Source organism: Lycium barbarum, chromosome 7 (assembly GCF_019175385.1).
Source record: "Lycium barbarum isolate Lr01 chromosome 7, ASM1917538v2, whole genome shotgun sequence".
Lineage (NCBI taxonomy): Eukaryota > Viridiplantae > Streptophyta > Magnoliopsida > Solanales > Solanaceae > Lycium > Lycium barbarum.
The window spans coordinates 125,351,267-125,375,021 of NC_083343.1; the positions used below are offsets into that span (position 1 = coordinate 125,351,267).

Consider the following 23,755-nt stretch of genomic DNA (forward strand, 5'->3'; position numbering starts at 1 on the left):
ATAGGGGAGATGCTGCCCAAATTTTTGTAGAAAAGTGTTGACTTAAGATCTAGGTCCTAAAGTCTTATGGCTAACATTTGGTAAATGTGACCATTTATAGATTTTGGGCGAAACGGGAATTGAATTTGGAAAGGCGTAAGGAGCATACAAGGTATGTAAAGCTATCCCGATTCTACTTTTGGCATGCCCTAGGTGTACTAAGATCAGATTTGAGCCTCGGAAAGTATTCTGCTCATCGAAATCCGCATTTGAAAATACCCCTTTTTCGTTCAATAGAATTGAACCCTTTAGGTATGCTTTGTTGCAAGAATTAGGCAGACTTTCACAAATTGTTTAGAAAGTTATGAAATGTCCCTAGTACCTCTATATGTGACTCCATAAGCTTAAAATACGTAATTTGAGCTCACCGCTTCGTTTGTCCCGAGGTGAGCCCACTATTTCCGATTTTACCCTTTACGCGTTTATGACTTGTCTTCGAGTGTTTTCTTTTAAAATATTCTAACTACTCTTTTAACTACTAAATAAAAATTGTTTTAAATATTTCATTAAGCCTTATGAATTGTTTTGGAACTTGGAAACGATCTCAGAAAGATTATGCTTTCGTAACCCATTATGACATGCGAGATTCACTTACTATGATTCCGTCCGATTTCATTGATTTGATTGTCATTCGATATGCCTCATTGAATCTCTGGAAATATATATGGTATTTTTATTGCATTTAGTTTCTCACTACTCCATTCGTGGATGCCTCAATGTTTCCCACACTGAGCCCGGACCAGGATATGTTGTCAAGCGTATTCCACTGCATTGTTCGCCGTGCCTCGATGTGAGGGGGTAGGTATATATGTACATGGGTTGTGGAGTATGTTGTGCCATGTACACACATTCTGATACGATATGATCTGATATGGCCATCTGATATGATATGTTATGTTATGTTACGGGGTTATCCCCTATTCTGCTCCTTATGTGTTGTGGCACCAGCGTCGGGGGGTGGCCACGTTCCGTTTACCGAGTCCCTTGGCAGGGGTCGGATATGATATGATATATGTTTCTGTACACACTCCTCATGTTTTGAAAATATGCATTTGATACTTCGGATGTTACACTCACTTCTCTGTAAGTTCTGTTTCGGTTATGATCTTGTTCCGTAATGGGACCAGGTACGACATATGTTTTCAGCGAATATTATTTATGCTATATGATCAGCATTTTGCTAATCTGGATATTCAGTTCCTTTTGTATCATCTGCTTCGATTATGACTTTGTTTACTACGTTCCGTGCTTTACATACTCAGTACATATTTCGTACTGACCCCCTTCCTTCGGGGGCTGCGTTTTCATGCCGCGCAGGTACCGACGACGGATTTGCTGACCCGCCTGCCTAGGACATCTATTCTGCTATTTTGGGAGTGCTCTTTTGTCCAGAGCCTATATGTTGGTACAGTTTGCTGCTATTGTATATATGTATGCTATTCAGGGGTATGACGGGGCCCTGTCCCGTCTTATGATTCTGTAATGATCTGTAGAGGTCTGTAGACATACTTGTGTGGGTTCTGTATATGGTTTGGGATGATATGATCTGTGACAGCCTTATCGGCTTCCATGTACTATGTCGGTTCATTCATGATAATTACTAACGCCAATTGACTTTTACATTTAAAAATATTCTGCTAATATGCTAGTCTGGGTTATTGGGTACGTTTGGGTGTCCAGCACGGACACTAGTCGCGGCCTACGGAGTTGGGTCGTGACACATTGGGGGGGCGCAAGTGAACGATAACATAGCTAAACGACAAAGGTATGTGAGGCTAGTCCTTTCTTTCTAATGGCATGAATCCTATAGCATAAGTTCTTTTCCTCTTCATGAGTTCTTATTTTCCGGAAAGCTAGAAGCCTAAGTCCATAAATGTCTATATAAGATAAGAGATAAGAGATATGATATGATGATGCCATATTGATAATGATGCTATTTATTTCTTACACTCACCTTATGTACTAATTCCTTCAAGGTGAGGCAGAATGTCAATAATTGCTCCATAATGAAATCGGGGGATCACGACCTTACGCCACCCCGACAGAGTATAGTTGATCTTGAGTCTTATGCATGTACTATGATAAGCATATTATTACAAATATTTTTGATGAGCATGTCATGATCATATTACACCGCGCCTAGTTGGCCGGGTAGTCACCGCCAAGACGGGCAGCTATACGGATACACCATGACCTTTTGGCATGGGCAGACACCACTAGTGGGCGGCATGAGATGGTACCCCGGACGCGGGAGGCCTGGACGCGGGCTAATGTTATTGATTATTATACCGTTCCGATATGGACGGGCAGCTTGCATATTATGCATATATGAAATTATGATGAGTATGAGTAAGACAGCATGCATTACTTCTGTTATGATTGTCATTCAGATGTTTCATATTGATGTTCACATTATATTAACACTGTCTTTCTTTATTATTTATGCCTCTCATACTCAGTACAATGTTCGTACTGACGTCCGTTTTCTTTGGACGCTGTGTTCATGCCCACAGGTAGACAGGGAGGTGAGCTTGGTCCAGACCCTTAGTAGCTGTCAGCTGATTGAGAGCACTCCATTGTCCGGAGGTGCTTATGATTCTTCTTTTGGTATATATGCATATTTTGGGCACGACGGAGTCTTGTTCCGTCTATATGTTTAGTATGTCAGTAGAGGCTCGTAGATACGCAGTGTGGGTCAGATGGTCTCACAAGATGTTATTATTATGTATATATTATTTTGATGGCCGAGAGGCAAATGTATATAAGTATTTATGTTTCTATATAAAATATGATTTTCCTACAATTCGTGTATAAAATTGGTAAAAGGGCATTAAATGAGTAAGATGAGTATTAGAACGAGTGGTGCTCGGTGGCTAGCCCCGGGTACCCGTCACGGCCCCTAGCTGGGTCGTGACAGTACGAACATTGTACTGAGTATGAGAGGCATAAACAATGAAATAGAACAATGACATAAAAGAAATATCAATATGGAACATCTATATCTGACTGTCAAGTATAAGATAATTAAGTCATGTTGTCTTACTCATACTCGTCATCATATCATGTATGGATAATGTATAAGCTGCCCGCCCATGTAGGTACGGTGTAGTAATATATACATTAGCCTGCGTCCAGGCCTCCCGCGTCCGGGGTACCAACTCAAGCCGCCCACTAGTAGTGTCTGCCCATGCCATTTGGCCATGGTGTGTATAGCTGCCCGCCTTAGCGGTGACTGCCCGACCAAATAGGCGCGGTGTAATATCATCATCATCATAATATGCTCGTCATGATGTGCTTATAATAGTACATGCATAATAGCTCAAGAACAACTATACTTTATCGGGGTGACGTAAGGTCGTGATTCCCCGATCTCATTATGGAACACTCATCGATAGTCTTGTGTAGCTAATTATGGGCATAGGCTTTTAGCTTTCTGAAATATAGGAACACATGAAGAGGAAAGAAAATCATGCTATAGGATTCATGCCATAGAAATAAAGGACTAGCCTCACATACCTTTTACGTTTAACTATTCTATCGCTTGCTTGTTCTCCTTTAATACCCACGTCTCTACCTTCAAGAGAATTCGCATTAGCGTTAGTTAATCGGTTATACGAACGTGTTACTATTTCTAGGGAAAATTGGGCAGCATTTCTTTTGTTTCTACAACTTTTCCCATATTCTATATCAACTCTCAAACACTCACCACAACATTCACAATATTGCAATCAACAATCATCATTTATATACATTGACCACAATCCACCATTTCTCTTCAATTTCTCCACAATTATAATTATAGCTCACTATCGTGTTTTCTCATATATAATACCTATCCCATGTTCTAAATGCCATTTATAACGTTTCTACAATCACAATTCATCAATTATCATGACTCAATCCAAACCTCTACTCAACAATGTTACTATTCACACTTTCATGACCCATTTCCTATATCTTTCTACACTCCAAGTGTTTCAACTTTTCCATACCTCAAATAACATGTAAATACCATAAAACTTACCTTAGATGGTGTAGGAATAAGCCTTGAGTGATATTACTCTTTTTGCACCAAAACCCTAGTTCACTTCTTTTGAAATTTCTTGGCTTGGATGGACTTTGATGAATTTCATACACTTGATTCACTTGAATTCTTGATATTGATCTTTGATTTCCTTTGTTTTCTTGTGAATGAAGAGTGGGGAATATTCTAGAGGTTTCTAGAGAGAAATGGTGTGGAAATGAAATGAATAAATGAACTTGGGTCTCATTTTTAATGACTTAAAATCTGGTCTGACGGGCAATTCTACGCCAATTTTGACGGACTGTCAAAATTCCTACGGACCGACAAAATGATCCATAAAACTGCCCAGTCAAATATGGGTTTCTGTGACCGTTTTACGCTGGTCTGTGTCAATTTGACGGACCGTATAATTATTTTACGGTTCGTCAAAATTTCTACGGGCCGTCAAATGGTCCGTAGAACTTCTCTGCTCAGACAGTCTGTCGTAGAATGACCATAACTTTTGATACCGATATGCTGTGAGGGCCCACGACCTATGGTTGGAAATATCCTTCAATTATCTACAACTTTCGTTCTTAGAGTTTTTCCAAATTCCAAACTTATAAAGGCGTTTTTTCCCCCACAAGTCAGATCATCCGAAAATGTTTCCTTAAATCGCCCTTTTGGATGGCTTATGCCCATATTTTTCTTATGGGTCATTCTTAGGACTTGCTCAACTTTCCATGTACTACTTATATATCTCTTCATACGTCCTTTATAAAACTTCGACGTGTGGGCCCCACCTGGCTTACAGCAACAAGGGCTTTTCGGCAATTGACATATGAACCAATTCAACCCATGTGGTCTCCCAAATGTCATATGTATGTCATTATTCCACTCTTATACTATAACCTTTCTCCTTAATCCTCTCATAACTTTGCTCTTTCTCCGGTCCATACCAAGCTGGCTACGACCTTGGTAGCGCGAAATTTTCCAAGGCGTAACACTTAGATAGTTTGTATAGTCAGCTAGAGATTTTTTGTAAGCTCAAATGGCACATCTTGTAATTCTAGCATCTTCTTGATGTTGTTTATTAAGAACACTTACTTTGTAGGCGTTTGTACATAGAAACCCAAAAAAAATCACTTTATTTGGAATTTTTGAAGTTGGAGTTAGAGTTGCGTTTGGTTATCATTTTTGCAAATAATATTTGGTTATTTGAATGTACTTTTACTAAAAAACAAGAAATATGATTTATACCCCCAATTTCTAAAAACTAGTAAAACAATTCATATACAGCATCAGTTGGTTGAACCAGAACAAGCGATTGCACAATTACATCAAAACAACTGATACATTAGTGAAAACAACTTTCAGCTGAATAAAAATTCAAAATCACATATCACAGTCCCTCCTCGGTCTCATCAATCCCCACCCCTTAGAAAAAAATAGGAACCAAAGCCTCTTTGAGGAAGATGGAAGAAAACAAATTCTTTAATCTACTGATGCTATAAATTACCACTAATGTATCGCCATTCATACGGTTTGAGTACATTTGTTGCGTATGTGAAGCTAGAAAGAGTGATAATGTTCTGCTGACTATCCCACCTACAAAAAACTGGGTTAAATTTATAAAAGTAAAAAAAAATTAGGGTAAATTTTGAAAAAGGAAAAACATAAATGCAAGGGTTAAAAACATAAAGTGAAAATAGTGAAAACAAAGTTTTGATTGTTTTCAAATTTCAAATATAACTTCAAGTTGTATTTGGAATTTCCATGGCGAAACACTAGATTTCAAAAAAAGTGAAAAAAAAATCCGGAAAAATGTGAAAAATTCTCATAGCCAAACGGATCCTTAATATTACATAGGCGCTAGACTAGGTACATGTTGGAAGAAAACCTGTAAAAATCTATATAGTATGTTGGAAAAATAATTCAAAGTTGTAGGAAATTAAATTTGTTTAGAATTTTGTATTTTAATTCATGTTTAAATAGGATTTGTATCAGAATTATGTAGAAATAAGTTTTCTTGCTTTTAGTTAAAGTAGATTTTTTACTATCATAAATAGAGGTGCTTTTACTTATTTTTCATAGTAGAGAATAATAGAGAGTAGTAAAAAATTGTAGAGAACTTTCAGATATTTATAGTAAAATATTTTTCCTTCATAGTAAGATAACTTTAGTTGAATTATGTGACCATCTTATATAAAATCAAAATATTGGAGACCCCCCAGACACACACACACATATATATATATATATATATATATATATATATATATTCTCTTTCATGGATAAGCACCTAATTTTTTTTTTTTTAAAATGAATGTGAATGACTCATATTAATTGTGTGGTCACTTTATGTAAAAAGTATTAAACTCGTAGAGAGGAAATACATTTACTTATTTATTTTAGGTTTGCAACGCACTCTCGCACATGTCTCTTCTGATACCATCTGAATTGTATACCACTTCATTTAGAAGTTTAATATGATCACTTCATGCAACAACTTAAATAGATAAAGAGAATATATTTCTATTTATTGAATGAAATTATGTCTTCCATCCATGTTTGGATTAAATCAAGAATATACAATCAAGAAGGATTCCCTGGAAACAATTTTTTTACGCAATGACCTAATATTATTGACGTCATTGACATGACATCATTGAAAAAAAGTATCATTAATGTTTATTGACATGGCTATTTTTTTCTTGTAAGCTAGCAAAAACGACTTCGTTTTCTGTTAAATCAACAGGTCTCTTTTTGATGTGTTTTCTTGATTAATCAAAACAATGAAAGGCAATTTATCCAGACCACATGCATTCTTGCCCCAAGAAAATGAAGTTCCTTAACGGAGGACTACTCATTGCAACTTACCCAGATCCCAAAAAAAGATTAACACGAGTGGCGAAGTCAGGAATTTCGCTAAGCCGTTTAAGATTTAATATATATGTATAAAAAAAATTGACCCATACACTATATAATTTTCCGATGAAGGTTGTGCAACTGAGCACCCTTCACTCTATGTGGCTACGCCATTGATTGACACAGTAGGCAAAGTGGAAGACAGAGAGCTTATAATTCAAGAAACTATGCTTAGTAGTAGAATAAATGGAATTCAACATCTTGCTTTTGGGAACATGCTAAATATTAACTTTGTTTTCTTAGCCTCTATCACTAGTCTAATACCATGTTGAATTGTGAAGTCACATCAACTAAAAGCTTAAACGATTAGAGAGAACACAATTTTATTTATTTAACTGCGTCTTCAGCACAAGGATCTGCCTTCAGCACAAGAATCTGAGTTCTTACTTGACGGCGAGCTTGGCTCTAGCATGGCCTCTGTTAATCTGGAATTGCTCTGTGATGCCCAGATGTGCCATGAGAAGCCAGACATGAGTAAGAAGCTCTCCTCCTTTACGAAGCTGCTGGGCGTGATGGTTCCCTCTGCAATGTGTAGCAGCATAAGCAAGTATCTCCACCCATACTTCACTGATGACTTTCCATTTCTGCTCCTTTCCCTTTTGTTGCAATGCTTTGGCAAGTATGCACGCATCGAACAACACGCTCTTGCTCCTATCCCCCTTCACTTTAGCTGGTCCAACTTCAGTATTCACTGTGAGCAACTTGTCACAGGCCTCAGCTAATATCTCTTTTTCCAGATTCCTCTCTTTGAAAAACTCTTTAGCTTCAGCACATGTGTCTCTAAATCTGATCATCCCAATTCCTATTGGCAGCATAAAAGGGCACACTACTAAAAGATACAACATATAATCTGATAATTGCTTGGATTCTATGGAATGAGTAGTACTTCCATCTACAATAGTAGTACTTCCATCTACAATGTTATCTTCCAAGTAATAGCATAGATCAGTAGCAATGTGCCAAATAAGGATGCTTTGATCAAATTCTAGCTCGGTAGACCAAACTAGGGAGGGGCAGGCATTTTCATTAAGCGCAATGCTGCCTCTCCTTTTGCATAAGGCCGTAGGATCAGGCTCGTTATTACTCTCTCCTGCAAACTTTTGGAAATGGTTAAAGATCAGATCCTTTAAGTTTGGGGAGACTTCTTTATACCACTTGTACCTGTGTTTTTCCAAGAGCTCATCGACCATGAAGAGTTTTTGGAACCTGAGGAACGGGAGAGGCTTGAACTCAAGACAATAGCTCAGCAAATTGTATTGGGGTGTGCAATTGGACCACCTTGTTTTATTTGATCTTTGCAGACACCGCTTGCTTAGGAGGAACTGGTGAAATATTCCGTCCTGTTTGCCTTTGCTTAGCCGAATTTTTATCCAGTCTGAGTTCAGCGAAATAATCAATGCATATATTTCCAGGAGAAAGGCCACAACCAGCAGCAGATAAGTGAGAATTAGGTCAAGTATGTGGTATTTAGATATATTCTTACATAAAGAAAATAAAATCAAGCTAAAAAGAGTGCAAGAAATAGTAACCACACGAAGAATGCAGCCTAGAGGAGTATAAATAACGGGTGCTTTGGTAAAGAAGGTATCATATGCAAATCCTAACTCTGCCTCAATCACATCAAAAGCTTCTTCTTGAGTAAGTTTCTGGAAGTAAGATCGGCTGTTGTCTCGGTCCTGGAAGCTGAGGATGAGATCCACAAATAGGCGTTTAAAAGTCTGGAACTGATCATAAGCTTCAGATATCAGCAGCAATTTATCATAATCAGATATCAGCAGCGATTTATCTTTACCAGTGTGGTAAGAATGATCAATTGGAACTGGAATTTCTTTAACCTCATCTGCCATCACGTAGAAGCCCTCAGCTTTCTTCAAAGTAAATTCCTCCATGAATTTAGCATAATTTGGTCCAGGATCTGGGGATGTCAGGATTGAGTCCCTGAGATTCACTGTTTTTGCAGACTGGAGAGCATACGTCCGCTCACAGAACTTGATAAGACCAGGTATGAAGATGAGTAAGCTTAGAATTGGAAGCAAAGAAGAGCCTGGCAAGGACACAAGTAAAATATAAAATGCTAGTCCACTCTGGATTATCAGACCTACTAAATGCCTTAACCACAGCTCATTATCCTCCAATGAATAAGCCGTGATAGTATCAGGACCGCCAAGATGCAGCAGCATAAATGGCGCCCAGAACGTCATTAACTCATCCTTTAAGTTGTCATCAACACTTGCTCGTTGGCATTTATCCAACGTATTCTGAGAGATGACACCTAATGCAACAGTAGCAACCCAATCTGCCAGTAAGTAAGCTGTCCATAGAATCAATCTGATCCAAAATCTCGCCACACACTGCCTGCGCTTTCCAAACAGAATAAGCACAATCTGCAATGTGAGGCTTACTAGAATCAGCACTTCTACTTCCCATTCTTTCCATACTTCCTTCACGTTGTCTGGAAACACTTCTATTAGCCTTCTCTTCTCAGCATTAATCAATATTACACTTGCAGCTGCCAAAACAGAGATAAGAATTGGAAAACTAGGTCGGAATATAAGGTGTCTCTTCCTAATATCATAAGGCACAAAGAGAATGGGAGAGGGAAATAAACGTAAAGCACACCTATATGATTAGAAAAACTCCATTCTTACAAAACAGCACACTAGATTCCCATATATATAGATACTACTAGTTGCAGGAAGCCCGGGCTTACCTCAAAAAAGTAAAATAACAGTCTTAATTGAAATGTATAATAACAAAATATTTATATAATTTTAGTTTAGTGTCTTTACCCAAATCAACTTAATAATCTTATAAGAATATTATTAAATAATAATTCAAGCACATATATAAAGTAAAGGATTTTTAAATGTGGCTCCAATGTTGTCTAAATTATACCAACCACAAAAAGTTACTGCTATATTATATCCGTCTCAAATTATCTGTCGCGTTATTTTTACACACTCATTAAGAAAATTTTAATTTGGAGGAGTAAGAGGAGTTTTACGCTTATTCATTTTTAAGATATAATACCTCTTCATTGAATATTTACTCTATTTATGTGTTATATCTCCATTATTGAGGTGTTTTGTAGTCTTCAAAGTTATAAAGTCGGATAACACCTGTAACTCCTTCAGGGCTAGTAAATGACAAAAATAGCCCTGTGAAGACTATAAAAAACTCTCATTCCCTCTTATATATAGTTATTATAATATAATATTAACCAATAAACATCTAGTTACATGAACCATAAAGAATGAACATTCCAGAATGAATCTAAAGACACCTAGACAGTAGACACTTAAATTTAAGTCTACCATTTCCAACACTGTGTTGGGTTTTGATATTGGTAAATGGGAAATGATGGGATGAAAAGTGAAGGGAATGTAAAAGGTCCCTTTGCTTTGGTTAAAACATTTGTCCCACATAGGAAAAAGAGAGGTGTATATATTACATTACACCTTCTCTAGTCGCTAAAAGCAAGGACCCCTCGCGCCGTCGTCTCTCGCTCGCTCGGCTTGGCTTCGGATCGACTGATTATCTTTTTGGACAAACTTTTCTTTAATTATTTAATCAATTATTTATTTATTTATTTAATTAATTATTTAATTAAATAGGAAAAAAAACAAAAAACATCCAATGCGGATCGACCCTGACCCGCGACTTGTGACCGACCCGGTCCATTTTTCTCTTTCTGGATATTTTCAAATTTCCCTCCAAAAACCTGGTGATTGATCTGAATGGTTGCAAACATTCAGAATCAGTACCTCCAACTGCTATAAATTTCTGATTTGTTTCAGAATTCATAACGAATTTTCTGCGCTCAAAACAAAATACAACCTTTCTCTCCAAAACTCTCTTGTTTTATTCTGTGTGATACACTGCCGTTGAGTGGTTCGCCACTACCAGAATTTGAAGTACTACTATTCTGGTAAGATAATCGTTCTATCCTGGGAGGGGATATTCCATCAACCTCGAAAACTGTGAGGGGAATAATTTCCTTAAGGACAAACTTTGAACTAAGTGGGCTCGATTATATTCTGAAAAATATTTTTATTCTTCCAACACTGTTTCTGTTCATTTTCCAGTTTCTGTACTTTACTGGTTTTAAGTATTTTATATTGTATAATCTGTTTGCACTAAGTGTTTTTTAAAGATTGTGTTGAAACTTTGTTTAAACTTACAAAGTTTACTTTGCAACACACTGACTTTGTAGAACTGGAAAAAAAAGTTGTCTTACAAAACTAGCTGAGTCACATGCATAAAACACAATCAGAGATGAAGCAAAAACACAAAGCAGAAGCAGAGGTACCTCTTAAAAGCATGGCTTATCGGTAAAAAATTGGAACTTGCTTTGCCACAGCTGGTTTCAGAAATGGCTGAAAATGTTACTACTACTTAAAATCACAGTTATTTGCGAAGAATGTAAAAGGAAGCAACTTGGGAGTATTATTTAAAGACTTCTTGAGTCAATTTAGTAAACGAGTTTACAGAGGGAGGGAGGGAGGGAGGGGGGGGGGGGGGGGGCAAGAAAAGTAATCTTAAGAGGCAAAATTTCCAGCAAGCCAGGGCCTACCTGTTGCTATTATTCATTCATGAGGGGGGCCACAGACTTGACTAGAGACCGCTACTGTTGGATATCTTTTAAAATATGACTCTGATTATATAAAGTTGACGAGGACTCACTCAGGGCAGAGGTAGTCTAATTCGGCATAATCCATTAGCTTTGGTCGAAATCATATAGATGCGCTATGAATTTCATTAAATATGTATAAAAGTTGAATTTAAAGCCAAGTTACTAGCACTTGGAGTGGTCGTTCTAGAATCCATAACTCATAAAATTTAAATCTTGGATCCACCTCTAAACTGCATCAGTAAAACAATTGACTGTTTACACTCAATTCTTTATGTGAAAAAGAGAATCCATGAAGATTCTGATGGATATAAAAGTGCGGGTGGAGGGATGGATATGGATACACCAAGTTTATTTAATTTATCTCGAGAAGACGTATAAAAGAGATAAGAATTTATTTTTACGGGTAATATTAAACAACGTAAATAATTTATGGTTTGACATTCCTTTTTACGGGATATTGGTAACAGTTAATTTCATTTTTTTTTATTTTTCTTGAAAATGAATCTTTACCTTGCATTTTGAAGTATTTTCTTGTAATATTTAACATCATTATCTAATACACTTATATTACTTAACCTTGGTGAAGCAATAAAAGGTTATGTAGAATTGGTTGAGTCGCACATATCATGTACTCTCTCTGTTTCAATTTATTTGAACCTATTTCCTTTTTAATCCGTGTCAAAATGAATGACCTCTTTTCTAATTTGGAAATAAATTCACTTTATGAATGATTTACAGCCACACAAATTTTCAAGGTTTATTTTGAACCACAAGTTTCAAAAGTCTTCCCTCTTTCTTAAATGTCGTACTCAGTCAAATGAGTTCATATAAATTGAAACGGAGGGAGTATATGTTTGTTTAGAGTATTAACCCGTGCAATTACTTTTTTCCATGTATAATAGGTGAAAATGTTGGTTTAGTTATCAGAGAAATCCTCTGTCCTGGAGGCATCGCACAACGAGTGAACTATTAATCATTATTAGTAGGAGAAATGAATTACTGCTTTCCCAAAAGACAGACATTTTAAGCAAATGAATAAAAGGTTACATGAATATCAAGCAAGAGCAAGTTCTTATATTACAAATGCAAGCTAGAGGACAAATTCGCACATAATCATTTCAAAATTGAAGAATTTTTACTGAGGATAATAAGGGCCTCAGTGAGTAGACTTGTGATACACAAATAATGCGGATAATAAGGGCCTCAGTGACTAGACTTGTAATACATAACTAATGCATCAGGTGAAACTGAAGTGCAACTTATTCTAACATTAAGTGGTTGAGTTTTGTTGTCACAAATAAAGTTACAAACAGAGAGTTCAATAAGACCATGCAATCCATATAGTAAACATAACTAAGCAAGCATTGCTTACCCAGTACCTAACTACTGGTCAGCATCAAAATTTTGAAACTGATAACAGGTGACGAGTGGTAACGAAGCTCTGATTGAAGTAGCCTTGGAGATTCACTGTTCAGAATCTTAGCAGGCTACATGTTGGTGTGACTTGCTATAGAAGTATGGTCGGCATGTTCCCACTGCAACCAAGAAAAATGTTTTTGTAAGTCCATCGATCAACAAAATCTTGAGCAGGAATCACTAAATATTTACACCTCACATAGTGTGGAAGGCGTCATGCTCTTAAACTAGTTATTCTTCTCGACAATTAAGAGGCAATAGCAGAGAGAGTTGATGCAGATCGTAAGGGAAAAAACATAAAAAACAAAAAGAAGAAAGAAATGTTAAGGGAGAAACTAACCGGCAAGGGGGTAAAATTATAATCTTTGCAAGTGAGAATCACATCCGGGTCCCTCATGAGCTTTTTAACATTCTGTTTGAATTCTTCGTGCACGTTGGTTACGACCAGTTCCTTGAGACTTGTTTGTTTCATCAGTGCGCTGGGAATGCTCATCAGTTTGTTACAGCATCGGATATTAATCTCTTTGAGCTTCTCCATTGCCCTTTCCTCCACATTCCACTCTTCCAAGTTCTTCAGCTTCCAAAGCTTGAGAACTCGAAGCTCTTCAAATCCTCCCTGAGGGCACACGATTTTCTTGCCCATATAGGAGTCAGATAAAAGCCTGAGGACATTAAGTTGTGGCAGCTTCCCCAGAATCGGCATAGGATCCTCTGTCAGCTTTGAAAGAGATAATGTGAGTACTTTAAGCCCTTGAGGTAAATTTTCAGGCAGTTTTGGTAATTCACCCAGCAAGTTTAGGTGGGAAAGCTTGCTCAGCCTTGACAGTGACAACGGCTGCTGACCAAACGTTGAAGGACGCCCTACATCATTTTTAGATCGTAGCCTCAAAGATTGAAGAGAAGTTAAATTAGAAATCCAATCGAGCAGGTCTTTACAATTGCTCAAGCAGAAAGTAATGCCTGCTTCTCTAAGATGAAGCAATCGATCCAGACCATTCTCCACTGGGCTCTCACCATCTACAGACAATCCCCACAGCGTCAGGAGTTCAGGCAAAGAATTGTGATCTGAATGCTTTGGCATGTCAAGGCGCATGTGACTGAGATTGAGATGACGCAAGTGCTTCAATTTCCACATGGAGGTGGGTAAGTTATTTATGTTAGTGTGCTTCACATCTAGTGTCTCAAGATATGGCAAGTCACCTACTGACGAGGGAAGAGCATCCAAGAAAGTCCATCTTAATCCTAAGTATCTCAAGTGAAATAAATCACCAAGATTCTCAGGCAAACTTGGCTTATACACTCCTTCCAGGTCAAGCACCCTCAGCAAACCGAAGCCATTATCAATTATGCTGGTTAGAAGGCTGCCTACTTCCTTGGCTGGGGTGTCTTTCCTCTGGAAACTGAATGATAAGTAAGAGCGAAGATGTTCAAGCCGGGAAGCATCACTATAAATATTCTTACTGCTAGCGTGCTCAACAAGCCGTCTAACATTCGAGGGAACTGAATCTTTTCCGCTAGATGTGCTGCAGTGAACATGGAAAAGGCTAATGTTGTGGGCCTTGGGCAACAGATAGTCATGGAGAACGCCTAGTAACTGACATCTTCTTGGACTTCCATCAGACCTCAATTTGGATACCTGAATCACGCTCCTCTTGACTAGTTCATTGAAGTTCTCTTGTACCACATCCTCCGGGAATGTATCTGGTTTGCGTTCTACAAATCCCTCTGAAAGCCACAATCGAAGTAGCCTCCTTACTGGAATGTCGTACTCTTTAGGGAAAAGCACCAGGTAGAGTGCACACAGTTTCAAATGGTAAGGCAGCTTAGTATAGCTAAGGGATACAATGTCCTCCGTTTTCCAGTTTGTTTGGCTGTTCAGTAAATTTTGAAGATAATCAAGGCGAGCTGAATTTTCCTCGGTCGACAATAGACTGCCAAAAAGGACAATATTAAGGGGTAAACAATTGCAGACACCAAGAATTCGCTGCTTCAAAACCTCATGTTCTGAACTTTCCTCCCAAGTATCCCAACCAGCTTTCTTCAAGAACAATCTCCAGCTATATCTTTTACTTAGCCTTTTCACTTTTTGGAGACTAGATACGCACCCCATTGGATTAACAGTGGTGGTGGTAGTGAGAAGTAGTGTACTTCCATTTTGACTGTCTGAGAAAACAGTTTTCAGCCCCTCCCACTGATCACTCTGTACATCATCCAACACAATCAAGTATTTTTTTCTATTTAAGCACTCCAAAAGTCTATTTGGCAGCTCCTCAGGGGTTAGATCCGCATAGTCATTGGAATTCCCCAGCTGTTTTAGCAAGTTCCGCAATACATCTGATTTATCAGACTCTTTTGAAATAGTGACCCATGCGCAGCCAGACCCAAAATGTTTTTTGATGTTCCTACTTCCGTAGACTGCACGAGCCAAAGTAGTCTTGCCAGAACCCATCTCACCAGCAATTTGAACGATCAGGGCCCTGCCATCATCAGCTGTCTGGGTTAGTGTTTCCAGTAAGTCAAGCACGTCTTGTCTAATGCCAAATATATCCAGTTCTTCTTCATCGTAAGAATTTGTATACATGAGCTTGGCTTGTTTTTCACGGTCTAACATCAAAGACTTGTCGCTGGCGCACCTCTGAGGTTTTTTATCTATCTCCACTTCTTCTTCATTGGCATATTTTTTACGGCCGAACATCAAACACTTGTTGGGGACGCACATTCGATGTGTTTTATCTATTGGGTGACCCGCTGGGGAATGCTGTTGCACTCTAACTTTTGACTCTGCGGAATCCTCATTGTTGTGGTCTTTGATATCTCCATTTTCAGCTGCATCGCCATTCTGATCACCCATATGAGTGGTTGTCCCATTGCTACATGTGTGCTGTTTGCCAGTATCTTTGGACTTTTTATCGATCACCCGTTTAATGTCTGAAGGGATTCTCTTCATCTTCCTTCTCAGCTTTTGGCAGGCCCTGAAGTTCTTGAAAACTGAAGGGTGATTTATAAGGAAGGCCCATTTCTTCTTCTGACGAGCAACGCCAAGGGAAAAAGACTCAACAGTGTCCTCAACACAGTACAGACTATCCAGACACTCTTCAGCCCACTTCTTAAATTCTTCACTATTTCTTTGCTCCTCATCTGTCTCAGCAATGACGCGCTTCAGTTTTTCTAGGGCTTCCTCTATCACCCTTTTGTTTGTTATCTCGCCAGACAGCATATCCTTGAGTTTCTCTATCACCACAGAAGCTACTGCCTCCAACTCCATTTGTCCACAAAGGATGCAAGGGGCAAGAGCAACAGCGAATATTAAGGAAGATCCAACCTACAAGTTGATCCGATGAAAATTGTTATAAACCCATGGACCTGATATGCACTTAAGACTAGTTTAATTCAAGCAGTGAGCTAAAAAAGACACTTCTTTTCCATTATTCTTCTTCTCATGTTATTGTAACCAGGATTTTTTTGTCGAACTCATACTCCAATAAACAAAATAATGATAACCTGTTAAAAATACTAGCAACAAACACCAAACAATCTATTAGTATATTGTATTAATTGAAGGTTAAATATGTTTAGTCAGATCAAGAGGATGGAATTCACCAAAAATATGAAACCAAAACCATTTAACTTTTAGCTAACAAAATAGTCACTTATCAGTTCACCGCTTTAAAATTTGCATATAATTATCACCTTCCATTAAAAATGAATGCACTTCCAAAATACTCCTTCAGACTTGTGCAGACTATAAATTACACTAAGGCTAAATGATAAACATGAGATTCTATTGAATAAAATGAATTTCATGTCAATTTAAATCGTAAAACTCAAACTTTAATTGCGAGGAGGGGGCAACAATTATGGCTGGGCATTATGTCAATACAGTTTCTGCCCTTGTACCATTCAAAATTGAGCAACTTTACCCACCATGAGAATTTCCTAAAATTACCCCCATCGTTAGGAAAAAGTTTTATTTTTGCCCTTGATTCCTAACGGAGCTCAAACCTGAAGGTAACTCTAAATCATAGTCAAAAGTTGAGGCTAAATTTTGGATCTCCTTTCTCGAAGAATTTGGACACACAGGGTTCACCCATTCACGCTTGGTAGCTCCGTAAATAGCAACGTCAAATACAAGATGATTTGTTAACGACAAAGATATATGTGAACAAAAAGAGAGATGAACAATTGATTAGTTTAATGGGTTCAAAAACTTAAATACAACAACATATCCAGTATAATCCCACAAAGTGGGGTCTGGGGAGGGTAAAGTGTATGCAAGCCTTACCTCTACCATGGGTGGTAGAGAGGCTGTTTCCGACAGACCCTCGCCTCAAAAAACCTCAAAAAAAGAAATGTAAACCAAATTAGTCCGGAAAAAGAAATAATAGAAGTAAAGAAGCCAATGCAAAATACTAAGTAAAACATGACAAAGCAGTGTGAAGTTCATAAACTTAAATAAGAACTTATAATTCCACTCTAAATATATTTTGATTTTTAGTCTTAATAGAGGTACATTGATATCTTTAAATGACAATTATCCAATGACAAAACATCAGAACAGAGATTTGAGCAACTCTAGAACATTAACCAAACCCATCTATAGATTAAGTCTACGAAACAAAGTCACATTACATCATTCATCAAATATTTTCATGAAACTCAGAATTCAAAACTAAGCGCTTCACCATATTAGCAGCCAATTGGCTATAAATAGGGAATTAGTACCCATAAAAAAGTCTAATTAGCTGGCTATAATAGGGAATACAGTAACAAAATCATGAAGAAAAAAGAAGTGGACACACACAAATACACAGAGGTGGATGCAAAGTATCAATACAGGTTCATCTGAACCCAGTAATTTCGACGTTGAGCATGTGTAAAAATTTCATTAAAATTGCAACAAATGATAGATACGAATAACTATAATTTTAAAAATACAATGAGTTCAATATAAAAATCTTAACAGTTGAATTTTTCACTTTCTTTGAAAATCACCGTTTGGCAATGAAAATTCCTTAGGACCCGTTTGGCCGTGAGAATTTTTCACTTTATTTGAAAATCAGCGTTTAGCATAAAAATTTAGAAAACACCTAAAACTTTGTTTTTTTTTTCACTTTGAGTACATTCAAATAGCCAAATACTCCTTGCAAAAACTATAACCAAACACAACTCCATATTCTACTCCAACTTCAAAATTCCAAATAAAGTAAAAAATATGTGATTTTCATGGTCAAACTCCGACTTAATTTCTGGATTTGACTATGATAATCAAGTAACAAAATAAGAAACAATTTTATGAACAAACCAGAGAGATATTAGGTTCTTTTGAGTTAAAAAAAAAAATGTACCTGGGAAAGAGCTCCGAAAAACTACACTCTTTGAGAATGTCTACTGAAATAAGTCGACCAAAAACAGTACTGCACCAGAGTGTTTGACTGGACACGAAGTTTATTACAGAAAGTTTGAATAACCACAATAAGGTAAAGAAATTTCTATGGCTAGAAATTATTTTATCAAAGCTAAAATGGAAATTTTAGAGTTCAATTGTTGCTACTTTTGAAGCTAACTAAAAAGAAAAGACCATCGTATAAATTGGGACGAATGGAGTAGCAATTTGTGTATAATGAAGAATTTTTGACACCGGTGACACACAATTCACATTCAGTGAATAATGGGTAAATTTATGTAAAGTATAAACAGAAGTTTCTGCGAAACTGTAATAGTAATGTCCTTCAGTTTTCCGAGGAATGCTAGCATGAAAATGCAGTCAGTCAAAGCAGATTAGACCACCATTAATCATTGAGGTAAAAGCTACTTTCTTGGAAGATTTAACTGACAAAAAAAGTTTTATAATTAGAAATGGTGACAAGTTTGACCAGTCAAGGTCAAACTTATCTTAAAAATGTGATTAATTTAAATTGGAATCGAATTATAATTTTTAAAACTTATAATATTTTACAAAATACACAAAAGCGCATACACATTATACAAAAACTTCTTCCAGCCCACATACATTATACAAAAACTCCTTCCAACCCACTTCCCCCACGACCCCAACTACTTTATTTTATTTCAAAAAAAAAAAGAGCAGTTCTTCAGTTCATCTTTCCCTCTCTCTCTCTCTCTCTCCGTTGCTGCTGTTCAAAACCGGCGACCAGTGACCACTATTGTTGTTGCTCGTTCCTCTCTCTCCCTTGCTGCTGCTGCTCATTTTTCTCTCTCTCCATTGCTGTTGCTTGTCTATTCATTCTCAGGTAAACTTTTTTTTTTCACTTGGTTCAAAAGTTAGGGTTTTGAAATCAGAGTGTGAAAATGATGATTTTGGTTAGAGAAGATGAAGAATAGCATGGGTTTTTCTTGAATGTTGTTTGTTTTGTTGTAGTTTCGTGTATTTGTTGTACTTGTTGGGGTTTGTGAGTTTATAAATAGTGGTTGTGGTTGTGAAATTATGGTTTTTGGTGCTGTTTTTGTTCTTTTTCTCCTTGTTATTTCAAAAAAAAAAGGCTTGCAATTTTGTTGATGTTTTCCAATAACTGAGGTTACCTGTTGCAGCAAATTCAGCACTTGTTTGACAGTTGCAAACATCTGCTGAGGTTGCATGGTTTTGGTGTATTTTGTTTAAGTTGTGAGTGAGATTTGTGATGGTTGTGTGTTTGTAGTGAAATATAGATGTTTTGTAATTAAATTTAGATGTTTTTGCTGTTGTTGTTGTTGTTGCAGCAAATTCAGCACTTGTTTGACAGTTGCAAACATCTGCTGAGGTTGCATGGTTTAAAAAAATCTTATATGGTGTATTTTGTTTAAGTTGTGAGTGAGATTTGTGATGGTTGTGTGTTTGTAGTGAAATATAGATGTTTTGTAGTTAAATTTAGATGTTTTGTTGTTGTTGTTGCTGTCATGCTATGGTTTAGGAAAAGTTTTGATTTTATCCAACAGCTGCTGGATAAAATCAAAACAATTGTTGAGATTTTTGCAGCAACTGAAGCAGTTGTTGTAGCATATTAACAAGCTGTTGTAAAAAATCAAAACAGTTGCTAAGCTGTTGCAACTGTTTTTCTATTTCCAATAGATTAAGATTCTGCTGCAACAAGTAATAAGTTGTTTCAACAACTTAGTATTTTGTTGCAACATATTATTAATCTGTTGCAACAACTGATTACTTGTTGCAACATATTCCTTTTCCCTTTTTACTTTGAATGTTACACTAACCAATTAAAACTTTTTTTCTTTCTCCTGTGTGTAGATAAAATGGCTCCAGTTAAAAGAAAAGGAGAGAAACCAACTGAGGGAGAAAGTAGTAAAAGAGCTAAGGTGCAAACACCATTAAATAAACTTGTGACTGTTATTTGTCAATCAACAAATGAGGAAAGAGTTAGTGAAACTGGGGCTTCAGAAAGAGAGGAAACCCACGAAACCTCTGTTGGGCATGAAGAAGAAAGTGATAAAAATGAACAAAGTGAAGAAACTAGAGAAGAAAGTGAAAAAGATGATGAAAAATCTGCTGAAGGAGATGAAGAAAATAAAGAAAATGCTGAAGGAGATGAAGAAGAAGGAGATGAAAAAGAAGTAAGTGAAGAAGAAGGAGATGAAAAAGAAGTAAGTGAAGAAGAAGGAGATGAAGAAGAATGAGATGAAGGGGATGAAGGGGATGAAGGAGCTGAAGGGGATGAAGGAGGTGAAGAAGTAGCAGAAACTGAAAATGGTAATGAAGAAGAAGAAGAAGAAGAAGAAGAAGAAGAAGAAGAAGAAGAATCAACAGATCAGATCTTGGTTGAGTTAAGAAGAAAAAGGAAACATAATGTGGATGCCAATCTTGTTGAGTCTTCTAGTATTGCCATAGATCCCAATAGACCTTCGATTGAGGAGGTCGTCAAGAGTTTCAGCATTGAAAAATACAGTGTGACGATGCCGCTGAATGGAAATAAGGATTTGTCTGGTGATTTTGTGGTTAGATCAACCATGGGCAAGGGCTTTGACACCTTCAGGGGAATTCTCCGGCAGCAGGGGTTGGATAATTTCTTTAGGGCTAGATGCTTTGGGATCGATTTAGATTTTCCTGAAGATACCAGTGCCCGATTTCAAATGACAATGGTTTCTGAGCTTTTGAAGCGTAAGATTATTTGTGATAGAAAGGATGAGATTTGGATCAATTATTGTGGCATGCCGGTTTGCTTTGGCATGAAGGAGTTTGCCATAGTTACCGGATTGAGATGTTATCCTCATGAGCCTCTTCCTACTGTTGTATTAACCAAGCTAGCCCGGACGCCCAAGGCAGACAAGAAAGCGAAGGGTTCCAAAGCAAAGAATAATGTCTCTTTGGTAAACTTAGTGGGAAAGAGCTACACTCAAAAGAAATTATTGCAAGACTTGGAGTCCAAAACTTTCTCCAAAAAGCACAAGGAGGCACTGTGCTTAGTTTGGTTTGTCCATAGTGTTCTTTGGGCAAGAGACGTAAACTACAACATACCGCTTGGATTGATTAAACTTGCTGAGGACTATGATGCCTTCAACAACTATGCCTAGGGTTTTCAAAGCTTTAACTTGATTGTTGAATTGTAACACCCCGCATCTTGGAACAAATTTTAAGCTCATATCATTAGAGTTCTAGTGGAAACACTGAAGGTTTGAACGTTTTGCGAAAATGGCTGATAGGCCTACTTCGGGCAGCGATAACTCCTTGATCGGTTTGGAATTTGGGAAAGTACCCTCAATGAAAGTTGTAGTATGTAGAAATACCTTTCTAACGATATAAGGACCGAGCCAATCAGAGATCGGAGCAAGGAGATATGATCGTCTCAATATGGCTAATAGTAAGGCACTTGAAATCCTATAGAATCGGCTAAGTTTTCGATACGTCTGCCTTCCAGTCAAATTTAGTAAAAATCCGTTGGGAATTTGGGCAAACTTCATCTTTCAAAGTTGTAGCCCTTTGAAATAGCTTTCCAACGGTATATTATGGGGGTCAAACGGACATCTGTGCAAAGAGTTATACCCATTTTATTGAAGCCTGTCTCTCTAGAAATTTTGCCTGTAATACGGTGGACGTTACGGGCCGTAACACATGTTACGGGGCCGTAACACGTGTTACGAGACCGTAACAGTGAACCGTAATGTCCTAAAAATTTCCATAACCTCACTGGAAATTTTCACTAAGGTACGGTCCCAAGTTACGGTCCGTCCTTCGTGTTACGGGGCCGTAACATGGGGCGTCTTTTGGTAAGTAAGTACATTTCGGGTCACCTGACTTCGAGAGGCCATAACCCATCATAAATTTGGGAATTTGGGAAAACTCAAAGAACTAAAGTTGTAGATAATTGAAATACCTTTCCAACCATATATCGTGGGCCCACATGTGACATCGGGATAGCGAGATATGGACGTTTTAAGACAGAAAGGTCCTAACCTGATTTCAAGTCGGGTCAAACCCATTTTCTCTTGGTATTTAAAGGAAATGTTCAACCCTAGCAGCCCCATTCCCTCATATTTTTAGATTTTAGAGAGAGAGGGGGAGAGAGAGGAGAATTAGAGAGAGAGAGTAGAGAATCAATCAAGTTGAAGGCCCCGAATCCCGAGGCTCGTGAAGGATAAAGTGTAGTACAAGTTGTTGCCGTCATTCTAAGCTAAAAATCGAAGTTGGGGATGTTGTTTTCATGGTGACTACTCATAAAAGGTAATGTTTCTACTCCCTAATCATTTATAATTGTGAATTGATGAATTCTTGGGAGAATAATAAATGGGTTTGATAAAGAGAATTATATGAACTATGCTAGAGTTTTTGGATTGTTGACTTGGGATTGTTGTATTCATATGGGTGATGAAGAATGATGTTAATTACATCTAATTGAGATTGTAGAATCATCTAGAAGTAATAGGATGGGGATTCGGTGAAGAAAACACCATCAATGAAGGTTGTGGAGCTTCATGCCCACCAAGTGTTTGATAAAATGCTTAGATGATCAAAGCATGGATATTGTTGCTAATATAGAATCCCTATGACCTGTATTGTTATAGATTAAAGTTGAAGGGATTGAAAGACATTGTGATACGCTCAAAAGCAGGAAGTCAAGGTATGTAGAACTTCCATCCACATGTGGGAATATCTATGTTCTTCCCCATGCTCCGTTTCTTGATATTCATGAAGTTCAAATCCTAGGGCACTAAATCCAACTTATTGGTAGCCCGTAATTATGTATTTATGTACATGAATCTTATATCTATATTCGTTATTGTATTCCTAATATTCCATTACGGTTATTAGGAAACCCTAGCTTAATCCATGAATCATGAATTCTTCCTCATGTGTTCTCATTATGTTCATATGAAACTTTATGATTTTATTTTGCAAGTTACAAGCATGTTTTCAAGTCAATTACATATATATGATTATGAACTATTGTTATTACTCATGAATCAAGAATATGTTTACAAGCTATTTCATGAAACCATGTTTATAAGTTATTTCGTGAAATCATTATTACAAGACAAGTACAAGTTAATTCACGAAAATCATGGGCTTCTTAGCCAACTATATTATGTTAATGTTTTGGGGAGTTGCAAAAATTACCGAGAAGGCTCAGATAGCCTGAAACTACGTAGCCACCGTAGGACAAGGATCGCTCCGCCCAGATAAGACGATACCTTAATTTTACACTGAATGGATCCATCAGGCACGATACCACCTTATACCCTGGCAAGGTATGAGGGCTCTGCTGGTCCGGCGAGGTACTAGACTCCACGTA

The 23,755-nt window shown here is 37.4% G+C and overlaps 1 protein-coding gene across 2 annotated transcripts; it reads right to left on the reverse strand.

Moving 5' to 3' along the window:
* Positions 1-9,346: 9,346 nt before the first annotated feature.
* Positions 9,347-18,793, reverse strand: LOC132604194 (putative disease resistance RPP13-like protein 2). 2 transcript variants are annotated; one of them, XR_009568677.1, is made up of 4 exons: positions 18,365-18,793; positions 13,360-16,341; positions 12,976-13,138; positions 9,347-9,479 (listed from the first exon to the last, which is right to left on the reverse strand). XR_009568677.1 is itself a non-coding variant. In XM_060317572.1 (3 exons), the coding sequence occupies exons 2-3, from the start codon at positions 16,282-16,284 to the stop codon at positions 13,091-13,093; spliced, it is 2,973 nt and encodes a 990-aa protein (XP_060173555.1). In that variant the 5' UTR covers positions 16,285-16,341; positions 18,365-18,793; the 3' UTR covers positions 12,722-13,090. The 2 variants fall into 2 exon arrangements, 1 of the variants encoding a protein (XP_060173555.1); XM_060317572.1 differs by lacking the exon at positions 9,347-9,479 and having other exon boundaries at positions 12,722-13,138.
* Between the last annotated feature and the right edge of the window lie 4,962 nt (positions 18,794-23,755).

Bases quoted from the DNA above. Each gene is read 5' to 3' on its own strand.
- LOC132604194 (XM_060317572.1), bottom strand. From the start codon at position 16,284: ATGGAGTTGGAGGCAGTAGCTTCTGTGGTGATAGAGAAACTCAAGGAT. The intron at 13,139-13,359 runs GTTAGTTTCTCC...TCTTGGTTGCAG, and splicing joins ATAATTTTACCCCCTTGCCG to TGGGAACATGCCGACCATAC.